The sequence below is a fragment of the Pyrus communis genome, chromosome 6, assembly GCF_041283825.1.
Source record: "Pyrus communis isolate YQ-2024b chromosome 6, ASM4128382v1, whole genome shotgun sequence".
NCBI lineage: Eukaryota > Viridiplantae > Streptophyta > Magnoliopsida > Rosales > Rosaceae > Pyrus > Pyrus communis.
In genome coordinates this window covers 23182526-23207436 of record NC_142570.1, presented here as the reverse complement: position 1 = coordinate 23207436, position 24911 = coordinate 23182526, and the positions used below count along the sequence as shown (strand labels likewise).

General features: G+C 43.7%; 2 protein-coding genes across 2 annotated transcripts; one reads left to right on the top strand and one right to left on the bottom strand.

The window, feature by feature from the left end:
• The first annotated feature begins 699 nt into the window (after positions 1 to 699).
• Positions 700 to 24329, top strand: LOC137710440 (LRR receptor-like serine/threonine-protein kinase FEI 2). The gene is made up of 14 exons (XM_068449462.2): positions 700 to 963; positions 1812 to 2026; positions 2458 to 2593; positions 3382 to 3453; positions 3560 to 3631; positions 5349 to 5420; positions 20287 to 20358; positions 20463 to 20534; positions 20889 to 20983; positions 21188 to 21355; positions 21457 to 21789; positions 22291 to 22536; positions 23214 to 23347; positions 23651 to 24329. Exons 2-14 carry the CDS (start codon positions 1930 to 1932, stop codon positions 23861 to 23863), a joined length of 1782 nt encoding a protein of 593 aa, XP_068305563.2. The 5' UTR covers positions 700 to 963; positions 1812 to 1929; the 3' UTR covers positions 23864 to 24329.
• Positions 13807 to 16982, bottom strand: LOC148696465 (uncharacterized). The gene is made up of 4 exons (XM_088696147.1): positions 16187 to 16982; positions 15699 to 16114; positions 15404 to 15631; positions 13807 to 15054 (listed from the first exon to the last, which is right to left on the bottom strand). Exons 1-4 carry the CDS (start codon positions 16980 to 16982, stop codon positions 14413 to 14415), a joined length of 2082 nt encoding a protein of 693 aa, XP_088552273.1. The 3' UTR covers positions 13807 to 14412.
• Positions 24330 to 24911: the final 582 nt, after the last annotated feature.

Below are 24911 nucleotides of genomic sequence, written 5' to 3'. Positions count from 1 at the left end.
TGCGCTATTTACATTACGGTAAAATGAGGAACAATTTATATGACACGAGTTTATTACTATATTCGCTACAATGACATTTTATGCTAATAACACAATGAGATGTGAAAAACAATAGCACATGTTCTTGTATTACTGGCACGTGACTTCACATGCCGGTGTATTTGTATCATGTAAATCCCTCCCGTCAAATTATTTATATATATTTTTTATTTTATTTTTGGTCAGTTATCTACTTTTTAGTAGGGGGTTTTCTAGAGAGGTTCCTCGGGTTCCTCGTCCTATATTTAATTTTAAATAAAAAAATTTACAATAATTTTTTACACGATAAACGAATGTGATTAGAAAATTCTTAAAAGAGGATCTTGGGAGTTTCCAATGTTATGTGTCGGTGGCAACTGGCACGTACGGAAGGTGAGCGTAGACTTGTGCGAAACCACTTTCCTTCTATTGGCTTCACTGATGCCTTTTTTCATAGAGAAGAATTCTCTACCCTCCTGTTCTCATTCTCTTTCATCATCTCTTCTTATATATTACTTTTTATCTTATTATCTATATAAAAAAATCAATATAAAATATTAAGGTGGTTTAACTATGACCGTTCAAATAGGAAGACATGAAATGATAAAGAAATTAGCTGGGTAGAGAATTCTCTTTCTTTTTTTATTCCAATTATTTATTTATTTTTTAATTCTCAAAGGCATCTAAAATTCCACTCACTCACCTCCTCACACACTCTCTCTCTCTCTCTCTCTTCTCACTGTCACAGACTCGCCTTTCTCTCTCTCTCTCTCTCCTGTCTTGGGCATCACACAAATCTCAGACACTTGGGAGAGTCGGACAGAGTGGGTGCGGTGTCGTTTTGGCTTCTTGTGCCACATCTCTCCGTTCCAGCTCAATCTGCATTGCATTCGTCTCAGATCGATCGAAAACCAGAGCTGCTGCTTCATCTTTTAGCATTCATCGGTAAATCTCTTCAATTTCACCTTAAGATTTTATCTTTTTTATTGCCATGTTAGCTAACTGCGTAGACTTGTAATTACTGGTGAATTGGAGGCTAATTGACTTGGTTTCAGCTGTTAGGACCAGCAGTGGACTCGGAATTTCATAAATTTCTAATTTCAGAAATCGAAAAATGGTTGATGGACCTTAAGATTTTGTGTTTGTGGATGTTCCTTCGTTGCTTTCGGATAATTTCGATGTATTATTCGATTTACTAATTGCATTTGTTGATTGACATTGTTTGATTAGCCCTTATTGCTATGAAGCTTGTTATACTAAATTACATATTGGGATAAATGTACATTTTCACCTATCGTGCTAAAATTTGTTCGATTTTGACGGTTTACTACATAGTTGTGCCGGTCAATATGCAAAGACTTCTGTTTTACCTTTAGTCAAATATGGGTTTTGTTTTGTTGGGTCGAAGACGAATTATCTTACACTGAATATAAATTTTAGGGTTGTGAAAGCCCTGAGTTAATGAATGGAAGGTAGAATTGGAGTACAAGGGTAGCTATGAAATGGTTAGTTTCAGAGCATGGGCCCTCATATCGAAAATATCTCTTTTGGTATTGGTTGTCTCTTTCCTTGATCTTTTTAAATGTAGTTGTATATTGTTTGCACTATCTGGTCCACTAATTCGTGAATGCAGTTTTACCTTATCACTTGCTGTGTGTGTCGTAATTTAATTGTACATGATGCCTCTATACTTCTTTCTCATTTTGCACCCCATTAATGGGAATTATATTGGTTAGAATGGAAGTTTAGTCGTGTTCAAACTGCTATCAAAATTAATTCATGTTCATTTTCAGGTTTCCCTTTTCTTTCATTTCCGGCTGCTGGATGTCAACGTCAACTAGAAGGAAGTATTGTAAACCTTGGCTTGCCAGATGAATTATTGTTTCTGTATTATGCTTGACCAGTGCCACTATGGGAATCTTTTTGGTGAAATGGAGAGGGCTATGGCTTCTTTACATTCTACTGCTTTATATAACAATGACCGAAATCAGAGCTATTAGTCCTGATGGTAATTTGACATATTTTAGTTTTTCATTTGTCTTTTTGTTTGTTTTTTTGGTTTTGAGTTATCTTGAGGCATGTCAAATACTATAATTGATGAAAAAATATTGACTTATTAGTTATTAATTAAAGGAAAACCTTGGGGATACTGCATATCATTTTTGTTTTTTCTAATTTGCTGCTGTACTGATAATAGTCTATGTGAAGTTTGGTAGAAGACTAATTTGGTAAACACATAAATTTCTTCTGGAGATATCCATTTTCCTGGAGAGATGGATAAGATATTCTGACACGGTGGCATCTTATACCACCAGGAACGGTAAAAAATATTCAGTGATATATTTTTTTAAATAAAATATACTTATTACACAATAGCTATTGGTCAATCAAAGGAGATGACATGCCCTAATCTGATATAGACATTGATATATTTTGTAGGTGAGGCACTTCTAAGCTTCAGGACAGCAGTTGTTAGTTCAGATGGTATTCTTCTTCGATGGAGACCAGAAGATCCTGATCCATGTAATTGGAAAGGAGTGAAATGTGATAACAAAACAAAGAGAGTAATCTACTTGTGAGTGTTAATGCCAACAGTTCTGTTTAATTTCATCCGTTTCTATGCTTATCGAACAGAAACTTGTTTCATGGGATTTATGTTTATGGTTTTGGTTTTTATTTTTCTCATATGGCAATGGTTGATATCTTGTATCTTATTTTTGCAAGTTCTATTTTCATACTAAATGAACAAAAGATTATATAGTGAGATGAGCACATCTCTTGACGTTGGTTTTCCACAAGACAGACATAGTCTTGGTTATTGGGAATGTTTGATATTTTTGGGCTTGCCCTTGAAATTATCATCTTTTGTTGGAAATTAATGCTCTGTTCCTGGGGAATAACAAGAAATCTTTGAGTTTATGATTTTGGCTCTTACATGGAGTCATGGACTCTATGGTTGAAATGGAATAAGTAATGTTATTTTTTTTTTCTCTATTATAATACAAATTGAGGAGGTGGAGAACTAAAAGTACCCCCCACAACAGATGTAAAATAAATGAAAAGTAGTACACGTAACTGTCTAATTGGGGATCGGATGTCCTACCTGTACAGTGGCAGTGAGGCATACACATTACTTAGGCCATTCGCGAATAGAAGATTGAGACCTAATTTATTGTTCTGATTTCATTTTGTTAGGGTTAATCATACTTAAACCTTCTGTCCTATTTAATAAAGATAGTGTCCGGTTGTTAATAAACTTTCATCCTTTCGATTTTGAAATTTAAAAAAGGTTACAGTGCATGAGTGTCATGTAAATTTTGTGCCTTACAGTTATAAGTTTGTGTCTCATGGCTTATCCTGCAGGAGTCTTGCTGGTCACAAATTGAGTGGATTTATACCTCCAGACCTTGGGAAGCTAGATCAGCTTACGATTTTGTATGTGATGATAAGAGATATAATAGCAATTATGGTAATTGATGTATCTTTGGTATATCAAATTTTCTTCTCTCACTGATCATGTCTATGATGTATTATATTGTAGAGCTCTTCATAGCAACAACTTTTATGGGACTATTCCTTCAGACCTGGGGAATTGCACACAGTTGGAGAGAATGTAAGTCCACCTGCACGAATTGTTATCTTGCAATAAATGTTCTCATGTTCGCTACTGAATGATGTTTGCATCTGTTTCTAAACTAGTTATGGTCGGAGATCATTATATAAAGTGATTTGGCAAAAATGTTGGTTTTACAGATACATTGTTCATCACTTTTTTTTTTGGGGTGTTTTTTCCCATCACTACTAAGAAGGTTATTCTTTTAGTTCTTTGGATATCATATGATGATGTGACTTGAAATTTCTGTTTGTTAATAATACCAGCAGTCCCCTTCAAGCTGGTGTATAAATTACTGATGCTCAATTGCCAATAGTTGAATGAAAAACTTTAGAGATGGCCTTTTGTGAGATTCTAGTATCTCCTGCCACGACAAACAGTGCATGAATAATTATTGCATCTAGTCTCTCCGTAATAAAATTCTGAACAAAATCAATAAATTTAGTCTTATCGTGATCAGTAGAATTGAGAGCTGTACTGATTGAAGGCTTGTTATCGGTATAAAATCTCACATGAACACCTTGTTTTAAATTCAATACTTTGATCAATATGTGTAATCAAATATTAATTCACAGGTCCCATAACCCATAGCCTGAAGTTTCTGCTTTTGCACATGATATCGCAACAATTGATTGTTTCACATTTTCTGGGTGGCAAGGTTCACAATGTAGGTGTAGTAGCTTAGAATAAAACTTCCATCACTAACAGAAACAACCTCCTCGGTGCCCGTGCATACTTCCACCTCTAAGCGTCCATTCTTAGAGAATATATATCCCTATCCAGGAGCATAGTTAAAATATCACATGTAAAACTACCTCTAGATGGGGAGAATGGGGTGCATGCATAAACTGCCGACTACACTCGCAACATAAGCAATATCAGATGATGTGTGCTAAAGGTAGATAAGTTTTACATCAAGCTTTTGATACCTTTCATCAACATATCTACCTTTTGTACACATATTCTGATATCGCTTATGTTGCAGAATGGACAGTTAAAGAAGAAGCATTTTTTTTATTATTTGGGAATATGCATTTTCCTGATCAGCAGAACTTCTATACAAAGACATTATTTAATTTCTCGCAACCCTTTGATCTCTCTCAGATTCATTAGCTAAGTGAGTTTTCATAATCTCTTAAGCATCATTCCCAACGATAATAGGACCCCAAAATACAATAGGTGCTGCAATTTTACCTTGAAAATGGAAATTTACAGTGTGATTAGTTTACCAATTTTCACACACTTGGCAGTTATTTGAAACACGTCAAACCAAGCACTAGAAAATTGTTTCAATTAAGGTTAATGGCTTTTTGGTAGTTGTTGGAAATGCTTTCAGGTGGATATCTTGTGCATGTAGTTCTTTCTATAATCTTTTATAATTTTCAATAAATTTTTGTTTCTGATATGTAATAGAAGATGCTTCTCACTTTCACATTTTAGTTTTTTTTCCCCTTCATAGAATCTATCATATAACTTGTGCTTGAGTACAGCTTGACCAAGTTGTAGCATTCACAATTTGTTGACATTTGCAATAAAAGTCCGAAATAATTATATATATGTTATCTGTATTTCTTTTGAATTGGGCAATCCAGTTGCGGATTCAGCTATAAGTTGTAGCTTTTCATAATTTGTTTCCATTTGCTTACACTGCATTTCTTTTTTACTTATATAATCCTGTTTGTTTCGTGCTAAAGTTGCGTTTTTTTGGTTGCTGCAGATACTTGCAGGGTAATTACTTGAGTGGATTAATTCCAAGTGAATTGGGAAAGCTTTCAGACCTCCAATTCTTGTGAGTTGTTTCGAACATGCTGATAAACACTTTTTTTTTTTGTTTAACAAAAAATGTCTTTCAATTTCTTTTTTACTTCATTTACCTATTTTCTATGTTTGTTAAGTAATTTGTTTTCAGTCCGGATATGCATTCATTGTTGAAGGTTTACGTAATTGTCTCATCATCACCAGATGTAAGAATGCCTCAGTAAATAAGTACTATACAATTAACATATTGTTTGGGCCCAAAATATCTTGGGCAGGCCGAGTAGTCATATGTGCTCGGCCCAAGGTAATAACAGATGCTGTGGGCCGGATAATAAAACCCGGGCCAGCTGGCAGGGTCAGCCGAATCCTATCTCAAGAGGTCCAGATAAATAGGAAGGATTGAGGAAATCCTGGTGCGACCAGGATTCTCGACCAGCAAGAAATAAAGCCTCAAAGGGAGGAAGATTCAGAATCCCAGTGGGAGTAGGTTTGTTCGAACCAGAATCGAAATGGGACAAGGACTCCCAATCCAAATCAGAGGAGATTTCAAGGAATGGGGTACTATAAATACACGAAATCATGCAACATTCAGGGGACCTTGAACTCAGCATACAATTGCCCTGCGCAAAACCTCTCAATCACCTTGAGATTTTTCCTTTTCTTTTTCCTGCCGACACACCTTCAGTTTGGATAAACAGCACTGTGGAAGCAACCGGCGAGCACCTTCAGTTTGGATAAACAGCACTGCTGCCGCAGAATCAGCCGACCAAGAAGCATCTTCAGTTTGGATAAACAGCACTGCGTCGAGGTCGACCGATTATCTATCCAAGTCTCGGTCGAAGAAGGTTTTCGAACCTTTGTTGGCAGAGGTCACCTTACTAAGCTTTCCCGGCATAGTTAGGTGTTACGAATTACATTGCTCGGCGTACTGGTCGCCGAGTGGTTTTATGATTGGATACTCACAGGTGAGTTTCAGGGTTCGGCATTCCGACGGCCGAACTACGTTTACCATCAAGACATATATCACGTTCGAGTACCTGTGCCCATACACCTTGGTCTCGATTCGACGTGCTTATACTCTCACGAATATAATCACAGTGACCGAATCGGGCTCGGACGATTTGTGAACTCCGCAGAATTAGCAGCCTTGTCTTCAGGCTGTAGAACCCAGAGACCGAGAGTGTTCCTTCCTCGGTCGCAATCGCAAGTTAAAGAAGTCAGCAACGCGCTCAAAGCTACATCAATAGATTTTACTCCTCGGCCAGGCTCGGCCGACGAGTTGGCACGCCCCGCATTCGACCGAAGGACGTAGTTAGCTTATTAGTTACTCGGCCTGCGCGCCACGTAGGTTTTGTAATTTTTAGGATCAACATTTTGGCACGCCCGGTGGGACCATTGTGCTAAACCTTCGGAGTTCATGACCATTGAGACACGGTCTACGAAGCAGAAAACAACCATGGGAAAGTCAACAACTGACTTGCCAGTGCAAGGCCTTGGGCAGGATTTGCATTCTACAAAAAATCCGATCATAATTGCGCCGCCCGAGGCCACTAGTATAACACGCCGGGAGAGTGAAGTCTGTCTCGGCGGACAACCTTACAACCCCACAGTCCCGAATCAAACAGCTGGAATGTTCATGGAAGGGATTGTAGAAGATTGTGATGACGATGGTGGAGAAGGTTCCGATCCACCAACTAGGACATTCCTTCGGAGACGACTGGATGAACAATATCGTCAGGTCGAGCAGTCGATTGGTCAGAAGATGAATGATTTGCTAGACGCAATACGTAGTAATAGCGATACACAGACCAGAATGCTTGAACTACTAGTCAGTAAAGCTTTCGAAGATGGCCAGGTCGGCCAACCGCGGCAGCTCCCGACGAATGTGCCCATACCAGCCGAGAGAGGGTCCGCTCGGCCACAACTAGTCCCCTTAGAAAGAAGAGGACCAGGGAATAGAGCCGAGGGACCAAGCCAGGGAGAAGAAGTCGCCTCCATAAACGTGACCGAAGTCCAGAGAATGATTGATTCGGCCCTAAAAAAAGGGCCGAAGTTTCCAAAATTCATTCACCCGTACCCGGCTTATGTGGAAAGGTTTGAATACCCACGAGGATTTAAGATCCCCGATTTCAGCCTCTTCGCCGGGGAATCATCATTATCCTCACTAGAACATGTGGCTCGGTTCACAGCGCAGTGTGGGGACGTCAATAGTGATTTTTACAAACTACGACTGTTTAACTTTTCACTGACAGGCTCAGCTTTCGCCTGGTACATTAATCTTCCACCCAACTCCGTGCAGAGTTGGGAAGAGTTGGTCGAAAAGTTCCATGAACAATTTTATCGGCCAGGGATGGAGATGTCCGTATCCTCCTTGGCCAGGATGGCTCAAGCATCTGATGAATCTCCAATGGAATACCTAACAAGGTTTAAATCGGCCAGGAATTGGTGCCGAGTGCCACTCCCCGAAGTAGAATTCGTCAGGATCGCCCTCAACGGATTAGACGTGGAATACAAAAAGAAGTTTCTGGGGGCAAATATTCGAGATATGTACGAACTTGCTCAACACGTCGAACAATATGAGTATCTGCTCCGAGAAGAGAAGATATCAAAGTCACCATCCCGGGGGACGTTGTATAAGAACCCCACGGTGAACTATGCATCGGCCGAAAGTGAAGACCCTCAGTACGCTAGCGTGGATGCAGCCGAGATAATAATAGACAAACCCTATGTTTGCAAGGCTTTGGCACAAGTAAATACCAAAGACGCCAAAACACGTTTGACCGCCGAGGAAACGGCTAAGTCATCAAAAGTATACACTTTTGATATCACCAAAGCTGACGCAATTTTCGATCAATTATTGGCAGCAAAAATCATCAAGCTTCGGCCGGGGCATACTATCCCTAAGGCCGATGAATTAAAAGGAAAGATATACTGCAAATATCATAATTCTAATAAGCATGCAACCAATAATTGTGTTGTGTTCCGGGACACAATTCAAAGCTGGATTGAAAAAGGAAAGTTGAAATTTCCGGAAAAGATGGCGGTCGACGTTAATCCTTTCCCTTCAACAACGATTGGTATGGTGGATGCTCACCTTCCCAAAAACAAAGGGAAGGCCGAATATGTCCCGGTGCAGCATATCCGTCGACCAAATGGTCAAACAAGACTAAAGCTTGATATCTTTTCAAATGCACCACCAACGGAACAATCGGCGCAACCCGCCGATGAGCCGATGACAAGGTCAAAATCCGACGGAACTTGTGGATCGAAGGTGTTATGTGACCATTGTAAAACACCAGTGGAGCCTGGAAGGAAGATATCTTCAACACCACCTGCGGCCCCTACAACATCGTCGACAGGGTTAAGTCCACGACATCAAGTGTTTGATCGACTCGGCCCACAAGTACGGCCGAAAGACCAGACCTCGGTCAGGCGGCGTCTGGATTTCGACGCACCTTTCTACAATGAGGATTATTACTCGCGCAATGCTAATAGTTCGGCCTCACCGGCCAATCGCAAAACTTTCAAACCACCAAGGACATCGGATCAACGCTGGTACAGTTACAATTCTCCGACTGGTTTGTATACGGCACTGTCCAAATCCCAAAAACGTCGTCGTCAACGGATAGATTGCATGGCTCGGCGACGAGGAGCGCAGGCCAGCCCGGCCAATCAATGGCAACCAAAACAGGCCGTGGAAGATAGTAGCGAACGGCCAACCCCGACTATCATGACCGAGTTAGCCGAAGGGAAGAAAGTAGCGGAGGCTGATTTCGAAACCACCATTGAGGAGGCTGAGAAACGAATTAAGATCCTTCTCCGGCCTGGGGAAACGAGAGCTCGTCTAGAGTACTTTACAAAAGAGGCTGAAAGGAAACTTTCTCCGTTACCACCGCGCGAGCCGCTTATCAAAATACGGCGCAACTTACACCCTCCGTTCCTCGGTGCATCCATGGAATACATGCGAGAATTTCATAAGAAGTACTCCGCAAATGACTTGTACGGACTCCCCAAGGCATGTCAGGAAGCCCTCGACTTGGCGCTAACTTGCCCTGATGCCGAGCAAATTATCCAGAAAACTTCTGATCCAGCCATTAAAGCTAGGTTTCAACATATCCGGGAGGCTCGGGTCCTTGGTTTTGAGGTCGATCCTTATACAGATATCGACGCCGCCGAATTACCCTTTTCGCTCGAAGACCTTCAGCACTTACGATATCATTTCGAAGTCTTCTCGGCTGTATCGCTCTTCGGCCTCACGGCCGACGAGGAAAAACGGATAGCACGATTGGATACCTATTTAGACACAAGAAACGCCCGTATTGCATATGAAGAACGAGCCCGTGTAACAAAGGACCAACGAAAATCTTCGGCAGTACACATCGCCGAAGGAAATGGCTCACCCGCACTCGATTTGGTTCCCACGTCTCGGATACCGGCTTTTACCGAGGAACTCAAAAGTTTGATCGAAGATTTTCCGCCGACTGCTACAGAGGATAGTTCTCCGGAAGACGACGACCATGACCCCATGGGCCCCTCGGTCCTCGAACATATGGAGATCAGTATGGTCCACGTCCTACCGGCTGAATTCCAACCGAGTACCCACCAGTCAAGTTTCTTGGACGGGGACGTAGTTGCCGAGGAAGCAACACAAGTAGACTTCGTCGCAAACGACGACGATAGAGAAAACCAGAGCGGGGACAACCTTAAAGCCGTTTTGGCCGAGCTATTTCCCCGCTCCCCCTCGGTTAATCTCCAACACCTGAAGCCGTTGTACGTCACGGCTCACGTCGAAGGATTTCCCATTTCTAAAGTGTTTGTCGACTGTGGAGCCACAGTCAACATTATGCCGATATCCGTCATGAAGGCCTTACGTCGTTCTGATAATGAACTCATTCCATCAGGAATCACTATGAGCAGCTTTGTTGGTGACAAATCTCAGACCAAAGGGGTGCTCCCGTTGGAAGTTAGCATTGCCGGCCGTCAACACATGACGGCATTCTTTATCATTGATTCCAAGACCGATTATAACGCATTACTTGGCCGCGACTGGATCCACCAAACCAGTTGCATTCCTTCCTCACTATACCAAGTCCTCATCTTTTGGGATGGCAAATCGGTCGTAGTCCACCCAGCCGATAACCAACCATTTGAAACCAACATGATTCAGGCTCGCTATTATGATGATCACGTCGGCTACATCACCCTCCAAGGCCTTAACGAGGATGGGCGGCCGACGAGAATTTCGGTACAAAAAGTGATTGAGGTCGGCGCCGAGACTGTCCAACAGGATTCGGCGAGACTTGGCTTGGCGAACTTGGTCATCAGTGCCGATGATTGAGCACACCACGCAAGAACGGCGTCAGGCCGCGGTTTCATCTACAATGGAACGTCTGCTGGCCCATTGGTACGCCATTACCAAGCAACCACATTCTGGCATCAATTTGATCGAATTTCTGGCCGAAGCAGATAACGGCCCCGTTCTATCGTTCGATAAAGTTCAGGCTGCGCCGGCCGAACTCGAAGACCATCGACCTCAAGTCAAGGACCCGTTAGAGGAAGTTAACGTAGGCACGGCCGAGGATCCTCGAACATTATTTATTAGTGCGTTACTCCCACCGTCCATGAAGGTCGAACTCCGTAAGCTACTCCATGAGTTTAAAGATTGCTTTGCGTGGAGTTATCATGAAATGCCTGGCCTCGACCGAAACCTTGTAGAACATGAGCTACGCATCAAGGAGGGGTGTAAGCCTTTTCGACAACCTCCTCGCCGATTTTCAAACGAAGTACAACTCGGCATTAAGGAAGAATTAGTTCGGCTTCTGAAAGCCGGGTTTATTAGGACCGCTCGGTATGTCGAATGGTTGGCCAATATCGTCCCCGTTTTAAAGAAAAACGGTGCCCTTCGCATTTGCATCGATTTCCGTAATCTAAATCTGGCTACTCCCAAGGATGAATATACGATGCCGATTTCAGATTTATTAATTGATGCCGCAGCTAATCATGAACTGCTATCTTTTATGGACGGTCATGCGGGTTACAACCAGATTTTCATCGCCGAAGCTGACGTCCACAAGACGGCTTTCCGTTGCCCGGGGGCACTTGGTACTTACGAATGGGTAGTCATGCCTTTCGGCCTCAAGAATGCCGGCGCCACATACCAACGAGCCATGAATATGATCTTCCACGACTTAATCGGTACAATCGTCGAAGTTTATATCGATGATGTGGTCGTAAAATCCAAACGTCGTCAAACACACCTGGACGACCTAAGGCAAGCGTTCCTTCGCATGCGCAAAAACAACCTCAAGATGAACCCGGCCAAGTGTGCTTTCGGTGTTTCGGCCGGTAATTTCCTAGGATTTTTGGTACACCATCGTGGCATCGAGGTCGATGAAAATAAAGCCCGCGCCATCATCAGCGCCCCACCTCCGACGACAAAGAAACAGCTCCAGTCGTTACTCGGGCAGATAAATTTCCTCCGGCGTTTCATCGCCAATTCGGCCGGTAAAATGAAGGCATTCTCTACGCTCCTTAAACTGAAGGAGACCGACCGATTTGAATGGCGCGAAGAGCATCAAACTGCGTTTACGCAGATCAAGGTGGCCCTTTCCACTCCACCAGTGCTCGTTCCACCTTGTCGCAACAAACCCCTTAAGTTATACATTTCGGCAGCCGACGAATCCATTGGTTGCCTCCTCGCGCAAGATAATAATGTCGGGCGTGAACAAGCTATCTTTTACCTTAGCCGAAACCTGAATTCCCCAGAGATTAATTATGCACCTGTCGAAAAACTTTGCTTAGCGCTGTTTTTTGCCGCATCCAAACTTCGGCATTACATGCTCCCCACAGTTACGCAGGTCATCGCCCAAACCGACGTAATTCGTTACATGCTGACTCGGCCTATGGTCAAAGGCCGAATCGGGAAATGGACACTCGCCTTATCCGAGTTCAGCCTTCAGTATGTACCACAAAAGGCCGTCAAGGGACAAGCCCTCGCCGACTTCCTGGCACAACACCCATCCCCTTATGGTTTTGAGGGGGGCGACGTCGACATCGGTTTCGTCACCACACGCGATAACCATTGGACTATGCATTTTGATGGTTCCAGTACTTCGACCTCGGCCGGGGTCGGTATCGCAATTCAGTCGCCGGACCACTACCGATGGTATTTTTCTCTCAAGTTAGATTTCAGCTGCACCAATAATCAGGCCGAGTATGAAGCCCTCATTATCGGCCTCCATGTTTTACACGATCTGCGGGCCCCCCGCATTCTCGTCCTTGGTGATTCTGAACTTGTGATTAACCAGCTGAACGGCGTGTTTCGCTGCATGAGTTGTACTTTAGCTCCCTATCACATGGTCGCCACCTACCTGGCCGAGTCATTCGAACGAATCACATTTGAACACATTTCACGTATTCACAATACTGACGCCGACGAACTCGCCCAGATCGCCTCCGGAGCACAACTCATGGGGGGCAAACTAGGTCGAATTGTGGGAATTGCGACCACGGGTCAACGATCGTACCCCGCCTTGATCAATCAGCAAACTCTCCAACGCGCGCACGTAATACGTACAAGGGTAATGTCGCTCCCATCCCTACTAGAACGAGGAGATCCCATGGAAGTATGTGCCGTCGAAGTAGAACCAGATGATTGGAGAAAGACGATGTTACGGTACCTCGATAACCCCAATGGGAAACACGACCGAAGAACGAAGGTGCTCGCCACGAATTATGTGTCGTATCAAAATGAATTATATCGCAAGGGCGAGGATGGTTTACTACTATTGTGCCTCGGCCCACACGAGGCTGCCCAAGTAATGGCCGAGGTACATGAAGGAATTTGCGGAGCACACCAATCTGGACGAAAGATGCGCTGGTTGCTCCGACGACACGGTTATTTTTGGCCCAATATATTAAAGGATTGCATCGAATATGCACGGAGATGCGTATCATGCCAAATTCATGGACCCGTGCAAAGAGCCCCGGCCGTATTGCTACACTCGGTTACTAAACCATGGCCGTTCAGGGGTTGGGCAATGGATGTAATTGGCAAAATCACGCCGTCATCAGGGGCAGCGAAGCACGCATGGATAATTGTAGCAACCGACTATTTCACTAAGTGGGTCGAGGCAAGGTCATACGCCGAATTAACTGCTAAAGAGGTATGCAACTTCGTAGAGGAGAATATTGTGACCAGATTCGGCGTGCCAGAAACAATCATAACTGATAATGGCACTATATTCACGGCCGATAGACTTAGGGAATACGCGGCAAGTTTGAATATCCGACTCGAGCAATCTACGCCGTACTACCCACAGGCAAACGGACAGGCCGAGGCAAGCAACAAAGTGTTGATCGGCATCCTTGAAAAAATGGTAAAAGAGAAACCTGGTTTGTGGCATTTAAAGTTATATGAAGCATTATGGGCATACCGAACTTCACCCCGGTCGGCCACTGGAACCACTCCTTATGCGTTAACTTATGGACACGATGCTATGTTACCGGTCGAGTTGAGTATAAGCTCGTTGCGAGTAATCAAGCAGAATGATTTGTGCAGTATTGAATACAGTCAAGCGATGCGACAAGAGTTGGAAGACTTAGAAGAAAGTCGAATCGACGCAGGTAACTTGTTGATTGCGCAAAAGAAAATTGCCGAACGAGCATATAACCAGCGTGTAAGACAAAAAACGTTCGGCGAAGGAGAATTGGTTTGGCAAACTGTGTTGCCTATTGGAATCAAAGACCCCAGGTTTGGTAAGTGGTCGCCAAATTGGGAAGGGCCATTCATCGTTCACAAAGTCCTCGGCAAGGGGGCATATCATTTACGAGATCGGACGGGTTCAGTTCACAAATTGCCGATTAATGGAAAGTTTTTAAAGAAGTACTACCCAATTACATGGGAAATGCAAGAGTAAGTCCATTATACTGACAGCAAAACGACCATTGTATTAATGGCAAAATAACCATTGTATTGATAACAAAAGATTCATTACAAGAGAACAAATACAATGATTAAATTCCTAAGGGGTCGAAGGGAGGAAGGTCTCGAGGGCAGCTTTTAGCTCCAGCCACTTGGCTTCGCTCAAAATTATCTCAGCCTGCCGGGTCTTCTTGTTGCATTGCAGTTGCTGGATACGCCGTGCACCGGCAGCGAAGGCCGTTAGCCGAGTCTTGTTGGCCTCAAAGTCCTTCTCAAGCTCAGAGGCAGCGGCCGACCTTTGCCGTTGAAGGTCAGAAATCTGACGTTGGAGGTCAGAGATCTGGCGATCGAACTCGGACAGCTTGGCTTTCTTCGCCTTGAGTGCCTCCATCTCCACTCGGCCGGCCTCATGCGCGACCTTGGCCACCTTCAAGTCGTCCTCGGCCTGCAAGGCTCGCTCGAAGACAAGAAAGTGTTGCCGAGTTCGCTCCAAGAGGTCGGTAAGGAAAGAGATACCCTCCGGGCTCAGATGACCACCGCTGGCGAGGTCATTGAGACACTCTCCAACAGAGTCGAGGCCTTTGCACCGGAGAGCTTGAGAAGCAGTCGGAGACAAGACTTCGTGCAGCTTCACGAAGACTTCGGCGGGCGTGGCTCCCACCGATTCGGCCGGAGCAGCAGAAGAGCCGGCCTCACCGGTCGTGCTCTGGAGTAGAGCGTCAAGCTCCATTTCCCAGGACGGCTGCACATAAGAGGAAAATTTGGTGAAGAACAGTAAAGACGTGATGTAGTGCATAAAGGAAAAAGGAGAATGTTTGAGACCTGCCGAGAAGAGACTTCGGCCATGCCCTCTGGGTCATTGCTCGAACCCAGGGAACTTAATGGCCGAGCCCAGTGCCTCAGACCGCTACGCAATTCACGCGGCCGATGGAGGTCATCTACATTTGATGGCCACAATGGCGGCCAGGAAATATAAACAACGCCCCTCGGCGCATAAAATTGCCGGTGAAATGAATGTTCGGGCACCTGACATGTAATGGTCTTAAAAACATGTATCAAAAGAGAATCAACACAAAAGAAGAAAGACTTACAAAGGCCGAAGAGACTTCCTGCGGAGGAATGGGGAGATCTGCATCCTGCGGATGAATCGGCGACTCGGCCGTGGCCTCAGGGTCGACCATGGGTCTCTTGCCACGATCCGCCACTGGAGGAGTCGGTCGAGTGGCCGCCTCCACAACCGGAGAATGACAGACGGGAGGAGAACTGACTGGTCGGCGACGGCGTTCCAGGGGGACCTCTTCGCTCTCGCTCTCGACATCCTGGACAAAAAGAGATTATTTTACGACCAAGAAACCTGAAGGAACAAGAGTAGAAGCAGAATTATACCTCCAAAACGACCGTTGGAGTCGGGGGTGTTTCGGCAGGAGCAGCCGATTTCCCCATTTTGGGCGCCACGACCGGCTCTGAAGTATGAGCAGACGCGGGTGCGACGATTGGGTCGGCCTGAGAGACGGCTGGAGGATTCGAGGTTGGAGGTGCCTGGGCAGCCGGCACAGATGGAGAGCCGGCAGGAGCGGGCGTCCCAGTAGTGTCACTGGGGACGACATGAATCTCCCGGTCGCCTTTCTTCGCCAATTTCTTGACGCGCTTAGAAGGACGAGGGGCCTCTTCCGCCGGCTCGGCCCCTTGGTGGGGGCGTTTGGCAGGGATCGACCGCTCGGTGACAAGGGTCCTCTTCATAGGCGCTTTCTTCGCCTTTGCCACCGCGGCGACCACCTCCACCGTCCTCGGCACGCGAACCCCTGAAAAGCGAAGTAATTAGCAACGAGGATCAAGTTGTAAAACAAAGGAGGAAAGAAGAACGAAAAGACTACCTTGGGTCGACTCCTTAGGCTGTGTCGAGGATGTTGACCTAGGGCGGTCGCCGAAGATCTTCATCGCCAGCTCTTCGGCCGGGGCGCCGAAGAAGTTGCCGGTGTACTCCTCCCACCAGTCCCCGAAGGTATCAGTTCCCAGAGATTCAGGGACCGCCGGCCGAATCCTGAATTTCCTGCACTTCTCTTGGAACTCCTGGTCGGACGTCTTGCACTCCCTCTCAGAGGAACCGGTAAGACGCCCCCGACTTAGGAGTGACCGAGAAGCGAGCAGGGGGACGGGGCTGCCTTGAATATAGCCGAGCTGCCGGGCGACAAAATGGGGGTGGTAGACCTCCCAGCCAGCTCGGCGGGCATCGCAACCCAGTGGAAGGTCGCGAGCCAAAACAAACGACCCCCAGCGCTGACGAATGTCCGCATCCTCAGACGCGGCCCACGCGGCCGTAGGAAGCTTGAGCGAGGAAGGGTACTCCTGGCGCCGGCACACCAGGAACTCGTCATCCGAGAGGACATCTAGGCCGAGGAAGTGTTTGAAAACCTCGTCGGCCCGGTGAGGTGGAGCCGGTCGAGATGCCAGTTGAAGACCGAGGGCGGCCGTTCGCTGGAAGGCAGGGACCTCCGGTCGAAGAGTAGAGAAGTAAACCTGCAACCAGAGTTGGAACACCCAGAGGGGTCCGTTCTGATGCGGGTCGATCTTGCCAATGGTCGCCTCGGCCAGGCAACGGTAGAGATTGGCGAGTATGGCTGGACTGAGCGCCAGCAAGCGACCATTAGCCAGTGCCTGGGCCACCGGCATGTTCTCCACCAGGCATTTGTTCGACCGAGTACAACAAATGAATTTGTTGTACCAGTAGAAGAGGAAGGCCTCGTGCTCTCCCTTCCTAAGGCTTTCCTCGCCTCGGCCGGCGAAATGAAGAATGAGAGTGTTATAGTTGAAGAAGTTCTTGTGGAGCTTTTGAACTTCTTCCCTTGAGGGCTCCCGATCACCCCGGCTTAGCGTCTCGACAGCCCTTTCGTCGAATAGTGCCTTCAGGTCGAGAGGAGAAGGGTATCCGGAAAGGGCGGCGTCAATAGGAAGGCCGATCGAGGAAGTCCCAAGGATGGCCGAGACGTCGAGGATGGTGGGGCCGAGAGGGCCGAAAGGCAGGACCATGGTGTTGGTGGCCGAACACCATAAACTCAGGGCCGCCATGAGCAGCTCCTTATCCATGGCAATCTCCATGGTTGACAGAATAATGGCATCGTAGATGCCGAGAGCCTTCCACTCCTTGGAGAAGAAGGAGCTCATTCGGTCGACCCAGGCGGCCCAGGCCGTGGTGGTCGAGGGCCAAGCTCCTTGAGGACGAGCCAAGCACCATTTCGACCAGTCAAACCCTTGAAGAAGGGGGGTTAGACATTGCTCCTTGAGCAAGTTGGTGACAGACGACGGCACTGCGTCTTTGAAGAGGGGACCCAGAATCTGGTGGGTGGTGGCCATATCCTCTTGAAATCGCAGCGTCTTGACGGCACTGCGATCGATGAATGACTTGCACTTATTGATCTCATCGGAAAGCTTCGAAATAAAGGAGGCCATTTGCAGAAGAAAGAACTAAAAAATTGCAGAAGGTCTGGAAGGTTTGATTTGAGCAAACAAAGATGAGAAATTAGAGATTCTGGAGTTTCTGAGGGCGTAAGAGGCGAATGGCAGAAATGTGGGTATTTATAGGCTTTTCAGAATGAATATCAAACGTCTGGAATTCAAAAGCGCTGGTTCAGATTGGGGGGAAATGTAACCGGGAAAGTCTGCAATCATTTCGGATATTTTGGGAACCTGCGAAAATGGGATCGAGGAGTCGAAAATCCAGGACGCACGATGGCGTGTGGCGACAGGTTCAATGCATTTAATAAGGATGAGACGGTTCAATTAGTTCACGGTTTCGAGGCCCATGAGTGAAGCTTTTAAGAACGGCGGAGAATCGACACGTGGCCACGCGTTGGGGGCAACGAGGAAAGTGCAATCATGTCTCATAAATATGCAGGAATAATGATCATTAAGGGAGTAAAATTCAAAGAAGCAATAAATGTCTTCGCTTCTTCAAGGTCGAGGCCCGACCAAGAGGTGACAGTCGGCGACCTCAGAAGCGAGGGGGCAATGTTTGGGCCCAAAATATCTTGGGCAGGCCGAGTAGTCATATGTGCTCGGCCCAAGGTAATAACAGATGCTGTGGGCCGGATAATAAAACCCGGGCCAGCTGGCAGGGTCAGCCGAATCCTATCTCAAGAGGTCCAGATAAATAGGAAGGATTGAGGAAATCCTGGTGCGACCAGGATTCTCGACCAGCAAGAAATAAAGCCTCAAAGGGAGGAAGATTCAGAATCCCAGTGGGAGTAGGTTTGTTCGAACCAGAATCGAAATGGGACAAGGACTCCCAATCCAAATCAGAGGAGATTTCAAGGAATGGGGTACTATAAATACACGAAATCATGCAACATTCAGGGGACCTTGAACTCAGCATACAATTGCCCTGCGCAAAACCTCTCAATCACCTTGAGATTTTTCCTTTTCTTTTTCCTGCCGACACACCTTCAGTTTGGATAAACAGCACTGTGGAAGCAACCGGCGAGCACCTTCAGTTTGGATAAACAGCACTGCTGCCGCAGAATCAGCCGACCAAGAAGCATCTTCAGTTTGGATAAACAGCACTGCGTCGAGGTCGACCGATTATCTATCCAAGTCTCGGTCGAAGAAGGTTTTCGAACCTTTGTTGGCAGAGGTCACCTTACTAAGCTTTCCCGGCATAGTTAGGTGTTACGAATTACATTGCTCGGCGTACTGGTCGCCGAGTGGTTTTATGATTGGATACTCACAGGTGAGTTTCAGGGTTCGGCATTCCGACGGCCGAACTACGTTTACCATCAAGACATATATCACGTTCGAGTACCTGTGCCCATACACCTTGGTCTCGATTCGACGTGCTTATACTCTCACGAATATAATCACAGTGACCGAATCGGGCTCGGACGATTTGTGAACTCCGCAGAATTAGCAGCCTTGTCTTCAGGCTGTAGAACCCAGAGACCGAGAGTGTTCCTTCCTCGGTCGCAATCGCAAGTTAAAGAAGTCAGCAACGCGCTCAAAGCTACATCAACAGATTTTACTCCTCGGCCAGGCTCGGCCGACGAGTTGGCATGCCCCGCATTCGACCGAAGGACGTAGTTAGCTTATTAGTTACTCGGCCTGCGCGCCACGTAGGTTTTGTAATTTTTAGGATCAACACATATATACGCATAAAAAAAATATCTATGCATAAAATTTTGAGTTTCATATTATACCATTGTAGTTAGGGAAGTCGGATTTAAAGATATTGTTTGTTTAATTTTTCTGATGCTTCTTCATTCCTAGTTTCTGCATTATGTAATATTGCTTTCAGTGCCATTATTTTATTTATTTCATTTGTCGAGGATACCCGTTATGATTTATCATGACAATAATGAATAACACCTACAGTCTCAATTTTCAATCTTTTACAGTTTTACACATTCTTGAACAGTAACTGCCATCTCTGACTTGCTTATAACATTTACAAATAAACTCTTCGCTTATATAGGTTGTATGGTATTCTGCCATTTACAAATGAAAAATTAAACCAATCAACCTCTATCCCCTTTCCAGCAAGTTGAAGTTCCACTTTCAAATCTATTGCACCCATTGTGCAATGCATCCTGTGATTAGTAACTTGAAGCTGAAAAAATATGGACAATATAGATAACGATTAGTATTTCTTTCCTGTCTTTATAGATTAGATATTTGGCTGAGCTTCTGAATTGTTTGCTTATGTTGTGTTTATTTTTATTTTAGATGCTGTGGAACAGTCAAAATAGTTTTAAAACAATGAAGAAATAGCTTAATAGAATCAATATTATGGCATGAAGTGACTTTAATTTCTTACAAACTTTAATATCAGATGGTTCAAATTGTTACAATGTTAAAAGATTTGGAAAGCATGGATATTTCTTGTTAGGAGATGAAGTCCAATTTATCGTATCACATGGTTCATAATTCCAGTACATTTGGTGTTTCAATGTGGAAATCTTTACTATTCTATGTTTTATATTTACAGAGATATTTCAAGTAACTCTCTCAGTGGAAATATTCCTGTGTCACTAGGAAAGTTGGATAAGCTTGTTGCGCTGTGAGTTACCTCATTCTTTTCTGTAATGTTAAAACTTGACAATTGGTGTTTTATTTAACATAAAGTCGTGTTTTATTAATTAATGGAATCTTGAATTTCTGTAGCAATGTGTCAAACAATTTTCTGGTTGGACCAATACCATCTGATGGAGTGCTTACCAACTTACCCGAAAGCTCGTAAGTACTAATTATCTGGTAAAGTTTGTGTTTTCAGTAAATAGTGAAGCTATGTGATAGCTTACAATCCTAGCGATACAGGAATACAAGAAAAGCATTTCAAACTATTTATTATCCTATGTGTCCTTTATGTTTTGTCTTCCAGTATGATGAAAACAATTTGTAATGAAAACATGAAATTTGTGAGGGACTATTCTCATTTCACTGCCTCTCCAAACGCTCGTCTGTGAGACATAGCTTAAAATCTCTATCGTGCCCCGGTTAAAGACCTGTTATACCTATATTGAACTATGACAATGCAGTCCCCAAAGATTTTCATGCTCTTTAGAGGGTCATTGACAGATTTCCTTGCAGCTTTGATGGAAATCGTGGTTTGTGTGGGAAACAAATCAATCTGGTATGCAAAGATGTCCCTGGGGAATCACCAAATTCCCAATCTCCAAGCTCAGGTAAACCTTGGATGTGAAATAGATGGGTGCAATGTTTATGATTATCCAGAGATTCTTTAGAACGTGAAAGTCTTTAAATTATTTTGGTTTCACTATGACTTTTCAAGTTGGTGAAATCCTTGAAGAATTTTAAATTTTCCCTCTGGAGAATCCCAAGTGTTGACAACATTATGGTATTCATGCTTGGTATTCAAACTTTTGTAGAGCTAAATCAAGGTGGAAAGAAGAAATACTCTGGTAGGCTACTTATTAGTGCATCAGCAACTGTGGGTGCACTTCTTTTGGTGGCTCTCATGTGTTTCTGGGGTTGCTTTCTTTATAAAAAGTTTGGTAAACATGACAGTAAAGGTCTTGCAATGGATGTTAGGGAAGGTACTGGTTCTTAGCTATTTTCTGAGTTATGTTTGATTTAACTCAAACAAGTCTTGAGTTCCTAGTTTTTGAAATCTTGACTAACAGTCTTTTTGCTCCAGGCGCATCAATTGTAATGTTTCATGGGGATTTGCCGTACTCTTCTAAAGACATAATTAAGAAATTAGAGACTTTGAATGAGGAACATATTATTGGTGTTGGTGGCTTTGGAACAGTGTACAAGCTTGCAATGGATGACGACAAAGTATTTGCATTAAAAAGAATTGTAAAGATGAATGAGGGGTTTGATCGTTTTTTCGAGAGGGAGCTAGAAATTCTTGGAAGTATAAAACACCGGTACCTGGTGAATTTGAGGGGCTATTGCAATTCTCCAACATCAAAGTTGTTAATCTATGATTTCCTATCTGGTGGAAGCCTTGATGAAGCTCTTCATGGTTAGATGCTCTTCTCTTGTGTTTATTTTCATTGCCTTAACATGTTACATGTGCATCTGGTTTATATGAATAATAAAGTTATGTATAAATGAAGTAAATTAATGTAGGACCGGGAAGAGAAGGTTAAAGAGACTAAATGAAAGAGAGAGAAACTGTAGAAATGAAACTTACCGTCTGCAAGAATTCAACACTTAAAACCGTCCAACAAAAGGACAGTGGTGCCTTTGAGGTTATACAAATCCAAATAAAAATACTTGACAAAGTTAACCATAAATGTGTTAAACAACCTAACTCACCATGCGAGGTTGTTGCACATAAGTGTTTAGATGCACATCATGATCTCCATCAGAGAGGTACACAAGGCATTGATCAGGCTCAGTATTTGGTATGCATATGTATTTTTCTTGATAGAAGTTTTTAAAATATTTGACGACACATATACATATTTGGTACATAGAAATAAACCCTTGGAACAATAATATTCCATAATCCCTTGAACAGAAAGATCTGAGCAGCTTGATTGGGATGCACGATTGAATATTATTATGGGAGCAGCAAAAGGCCTGGCCTACTTGCATCATGATTGCTCACCTAGGATCATACATCGAGACATAAAGTCAAGCAACATTTTACTTGATGGAAATCTTGAGGCACGAGTATCTGACTTTGGACTAGCCAAACTGTTGGAGGACGAAGAATCTCACATTACGACAATTGTTGCAGGAACATTTGGTTATCTGGCTCCAGGTAAGAAAAAATTACTATAGTTTCCTGTTTTGTTACTTTGAGCTCACAGCTCTCTGAATGTGGATATTGTTCTATAAATATGGAAAATGATTTCTGCACACCCCTGTGGTACTGTTCACTGATTCTCCCTTGATTTGTTCAATCCGAAGGCCAGGAATAAAAGGGGTGTGTATTGGGAGAAAAAAGGTGTGGAAATCGCTTCCCTAAATTACATTGACCAGATCCATGGTAGTTGGAGATAAATGATTGGTCTACAGCAGATTTTTGCAAAATACCATAACAATTTATTTGCACAAATATTAGGGGGGGTCTAGACTTGTAAATTTTGGGGGTAGTAAGTGAAACAGCAATGTACTAAACTAAACAAACAAATGGAGCAGCATAGCAGCCTAAAAGAGCCTGACCAGTGGTAGAATAACAAACAACACAATTGAACTCCCAAGTAAAAATTTAATATGATTGAATGCGTTTGCATGCATTTACAACTGCTTTGGTTATAGGTGTCTGCTAATGTATGGGCTTCCAAATCAGCTTCGTGTAATAGATGACATATGTTTTTGTTACATAAAGTGAGGAAAACTTGGTGTCGTTCTGCTGGCAGTTATTTCTGAAATGGTGCCATATAATTTAAGTTTATAACTTTATATACATTTTGAGTTATATGACATCATTGGCAGAGTATATGCAAAGTGGTAGAGCAACTGAAAAGACTGATGTTTATAGTTTCGGGGTCCTGGTGCTTGAAGTATTAAGTGGAAAACGACCCACAGATGCGTCATTCATTGAGAAGGGCTTCAACATTGTTGGCTGGGTATGGTTTTTGTCAAAAATAATTATGCTTTTTGATATGAAGCTAAATCATTAAGTGTAAATCATGTTCTATAAAGTTGACTGCAGTATGGCCATGTTTGTTTTAGCATACATAAAATTTAGTTGGAAATCGATTACGCCTCTTGTTGAGTATAATAGGTGGCAGAAAAAGAAAAATCTCTGGTTTTGATTGATTGTTCCAGTCAAGTAAATATTCTGTGAAATTTCTTGATGATATCATTTTTGGAATGGGTATCGTTTATTCAAGTTACTTTTTCTAATTTATCTGTAATTCCCTTTGCAGTTAAATTTTCTGGTCACAGAAAATAGGCAAAGAGAAATTGTTGATCCACAGTGTGAGGGGGTGCAAGCTGAAAGCCTTGATGCCCTGCTCTCTGTCGCCATTCAATGCGTTTCTTCAACTTCAGAAGATCGACCCTCTATGCACAGGGTCGTCCAGCTGCTTGAATCCGAAGTCATGACACCGTGCCCTAGTGATTTCTACGATTCCAGCTGACTAAAAAGGCTTTGTGCAGATGGCAAGTCAGAATTTGCGTTTACATCACTGTTGTATCAGATATGCAGTGCAAGCGGCGGAAGGGACGAAGTCTCTGTGAAGGTATATCAGCCATTTCATTCATTCTTTCTTTCTGCAGATAAATGGCATTTAGAAGATGGCATGCACGTCTGTAGTCAACATTGCCTCTGTTCAAACATCATTTTGCGCGGTTGCGTTCAAACTTCTGTAATTCCTCCTGGCTTTTGTTCCCCAAAGTTAAGTGTATATGATATTTATACAATAGGTCCCTCTGCAAATGATTCTTGTTTATGCCATTTTTGTAAAATATGATTACGTGGCAATAAGTCGGATGTAGTAGCGCCGGTGCCTGCTGTTTTCGCTTTTGTTTGTAATATTATGTTTCCCCCTTCATCATTTTAATTCTTAATCTTCCTTAATCTTGATTTAAATGTTTTGGCAGAAAGGATTCAATTTCTTGTACTTTGTTTTCCTAGTACGATTTGCAATGTTTATTCTGTTTGCGCTCGATTGCCAATCGACGGGTCAATTTATCGTTGCTGTAAACAAATAAAGTCTAGAGATGGGGTTCCGACGAACATGGAATGATGTCACTGCCTAAACCGTAGAAGAGATTCTTTCTTGCAACCAATTATTGTCTAAGTAGCGTTGCTGGCTAATCAATTGTTGTCACGTAATCATAAAATTGACCGGACGTAGTTGCCTCGCGCAATCTATTTTGTCGAGCTTATTTTGAGTTCTAATTCTTTGAATTCACATTTCTTTGAGAGTTTTTTTTGTTAAAATGGTTCTTGAGATTGTCATAACTCTTAGTTCTTGGGATTTATAATTGATAGAAGTAGGCCCTGAGATGGTCCGTTGTCAATCATTTTGGTCCTGTGAAAAATCTTCGTTAAATTAAAAAAACTACTAGTTCTAAAGAAGTTGTTTTGACAAAAATACCTTCAATTTAACGGAAATTTCTCCCAGAAGAATCAAAATGACTAATGGTGGATAATACGCGGACCATTTTGATCGACTTTAAATC

Bases quoted from the DNA above. Each gene is read 5' to 3' on its own strand.
- LOC137710440 (XM_068449462.2), top strand. From the start codon at position 1,930: ATGGGAATCTTTTTGGTGAAATGGAGAGGGCTATGGCTTCTTTACATT. The intron at 3,454-3,559 runs GTATGTGATGAT...ATTATATTGTAG, and splicing joins CTAGATCAGCTTACGATTTT to AGCTCTTCATAGCAACAACT. The intron at 5,421-20,286 runs GTGAGTTGTTTC...TTATATTTACAG, and splicing joins CTTTCAGACCTCCAATTCTT to AGATATTTCAAGTAACTCTC.
- LOC148696465 (XM_088696147.1), bottom strand. From the start codon at position 16,982: ATGCCGGTGGCCCAGGCACTGGCTAATGGTCGCTTGCTGGCGCTCAGT. The intron at 16,115-16,186 runs GTAGTCTTTTCG...TTCGCTTTTCAG, and splicing joins GCCTAAGGAGTCGACCCAAG to GGGTTCGCGTGCCGAGGACG. The intron at 15,055-15,403 runs GTAAGTCTTTCT...TCTTATGTGCAG, and splicing joins AGGAAGTCTCTTCGGCCTTT to CCGTCCTGGGAAATGGAGCT.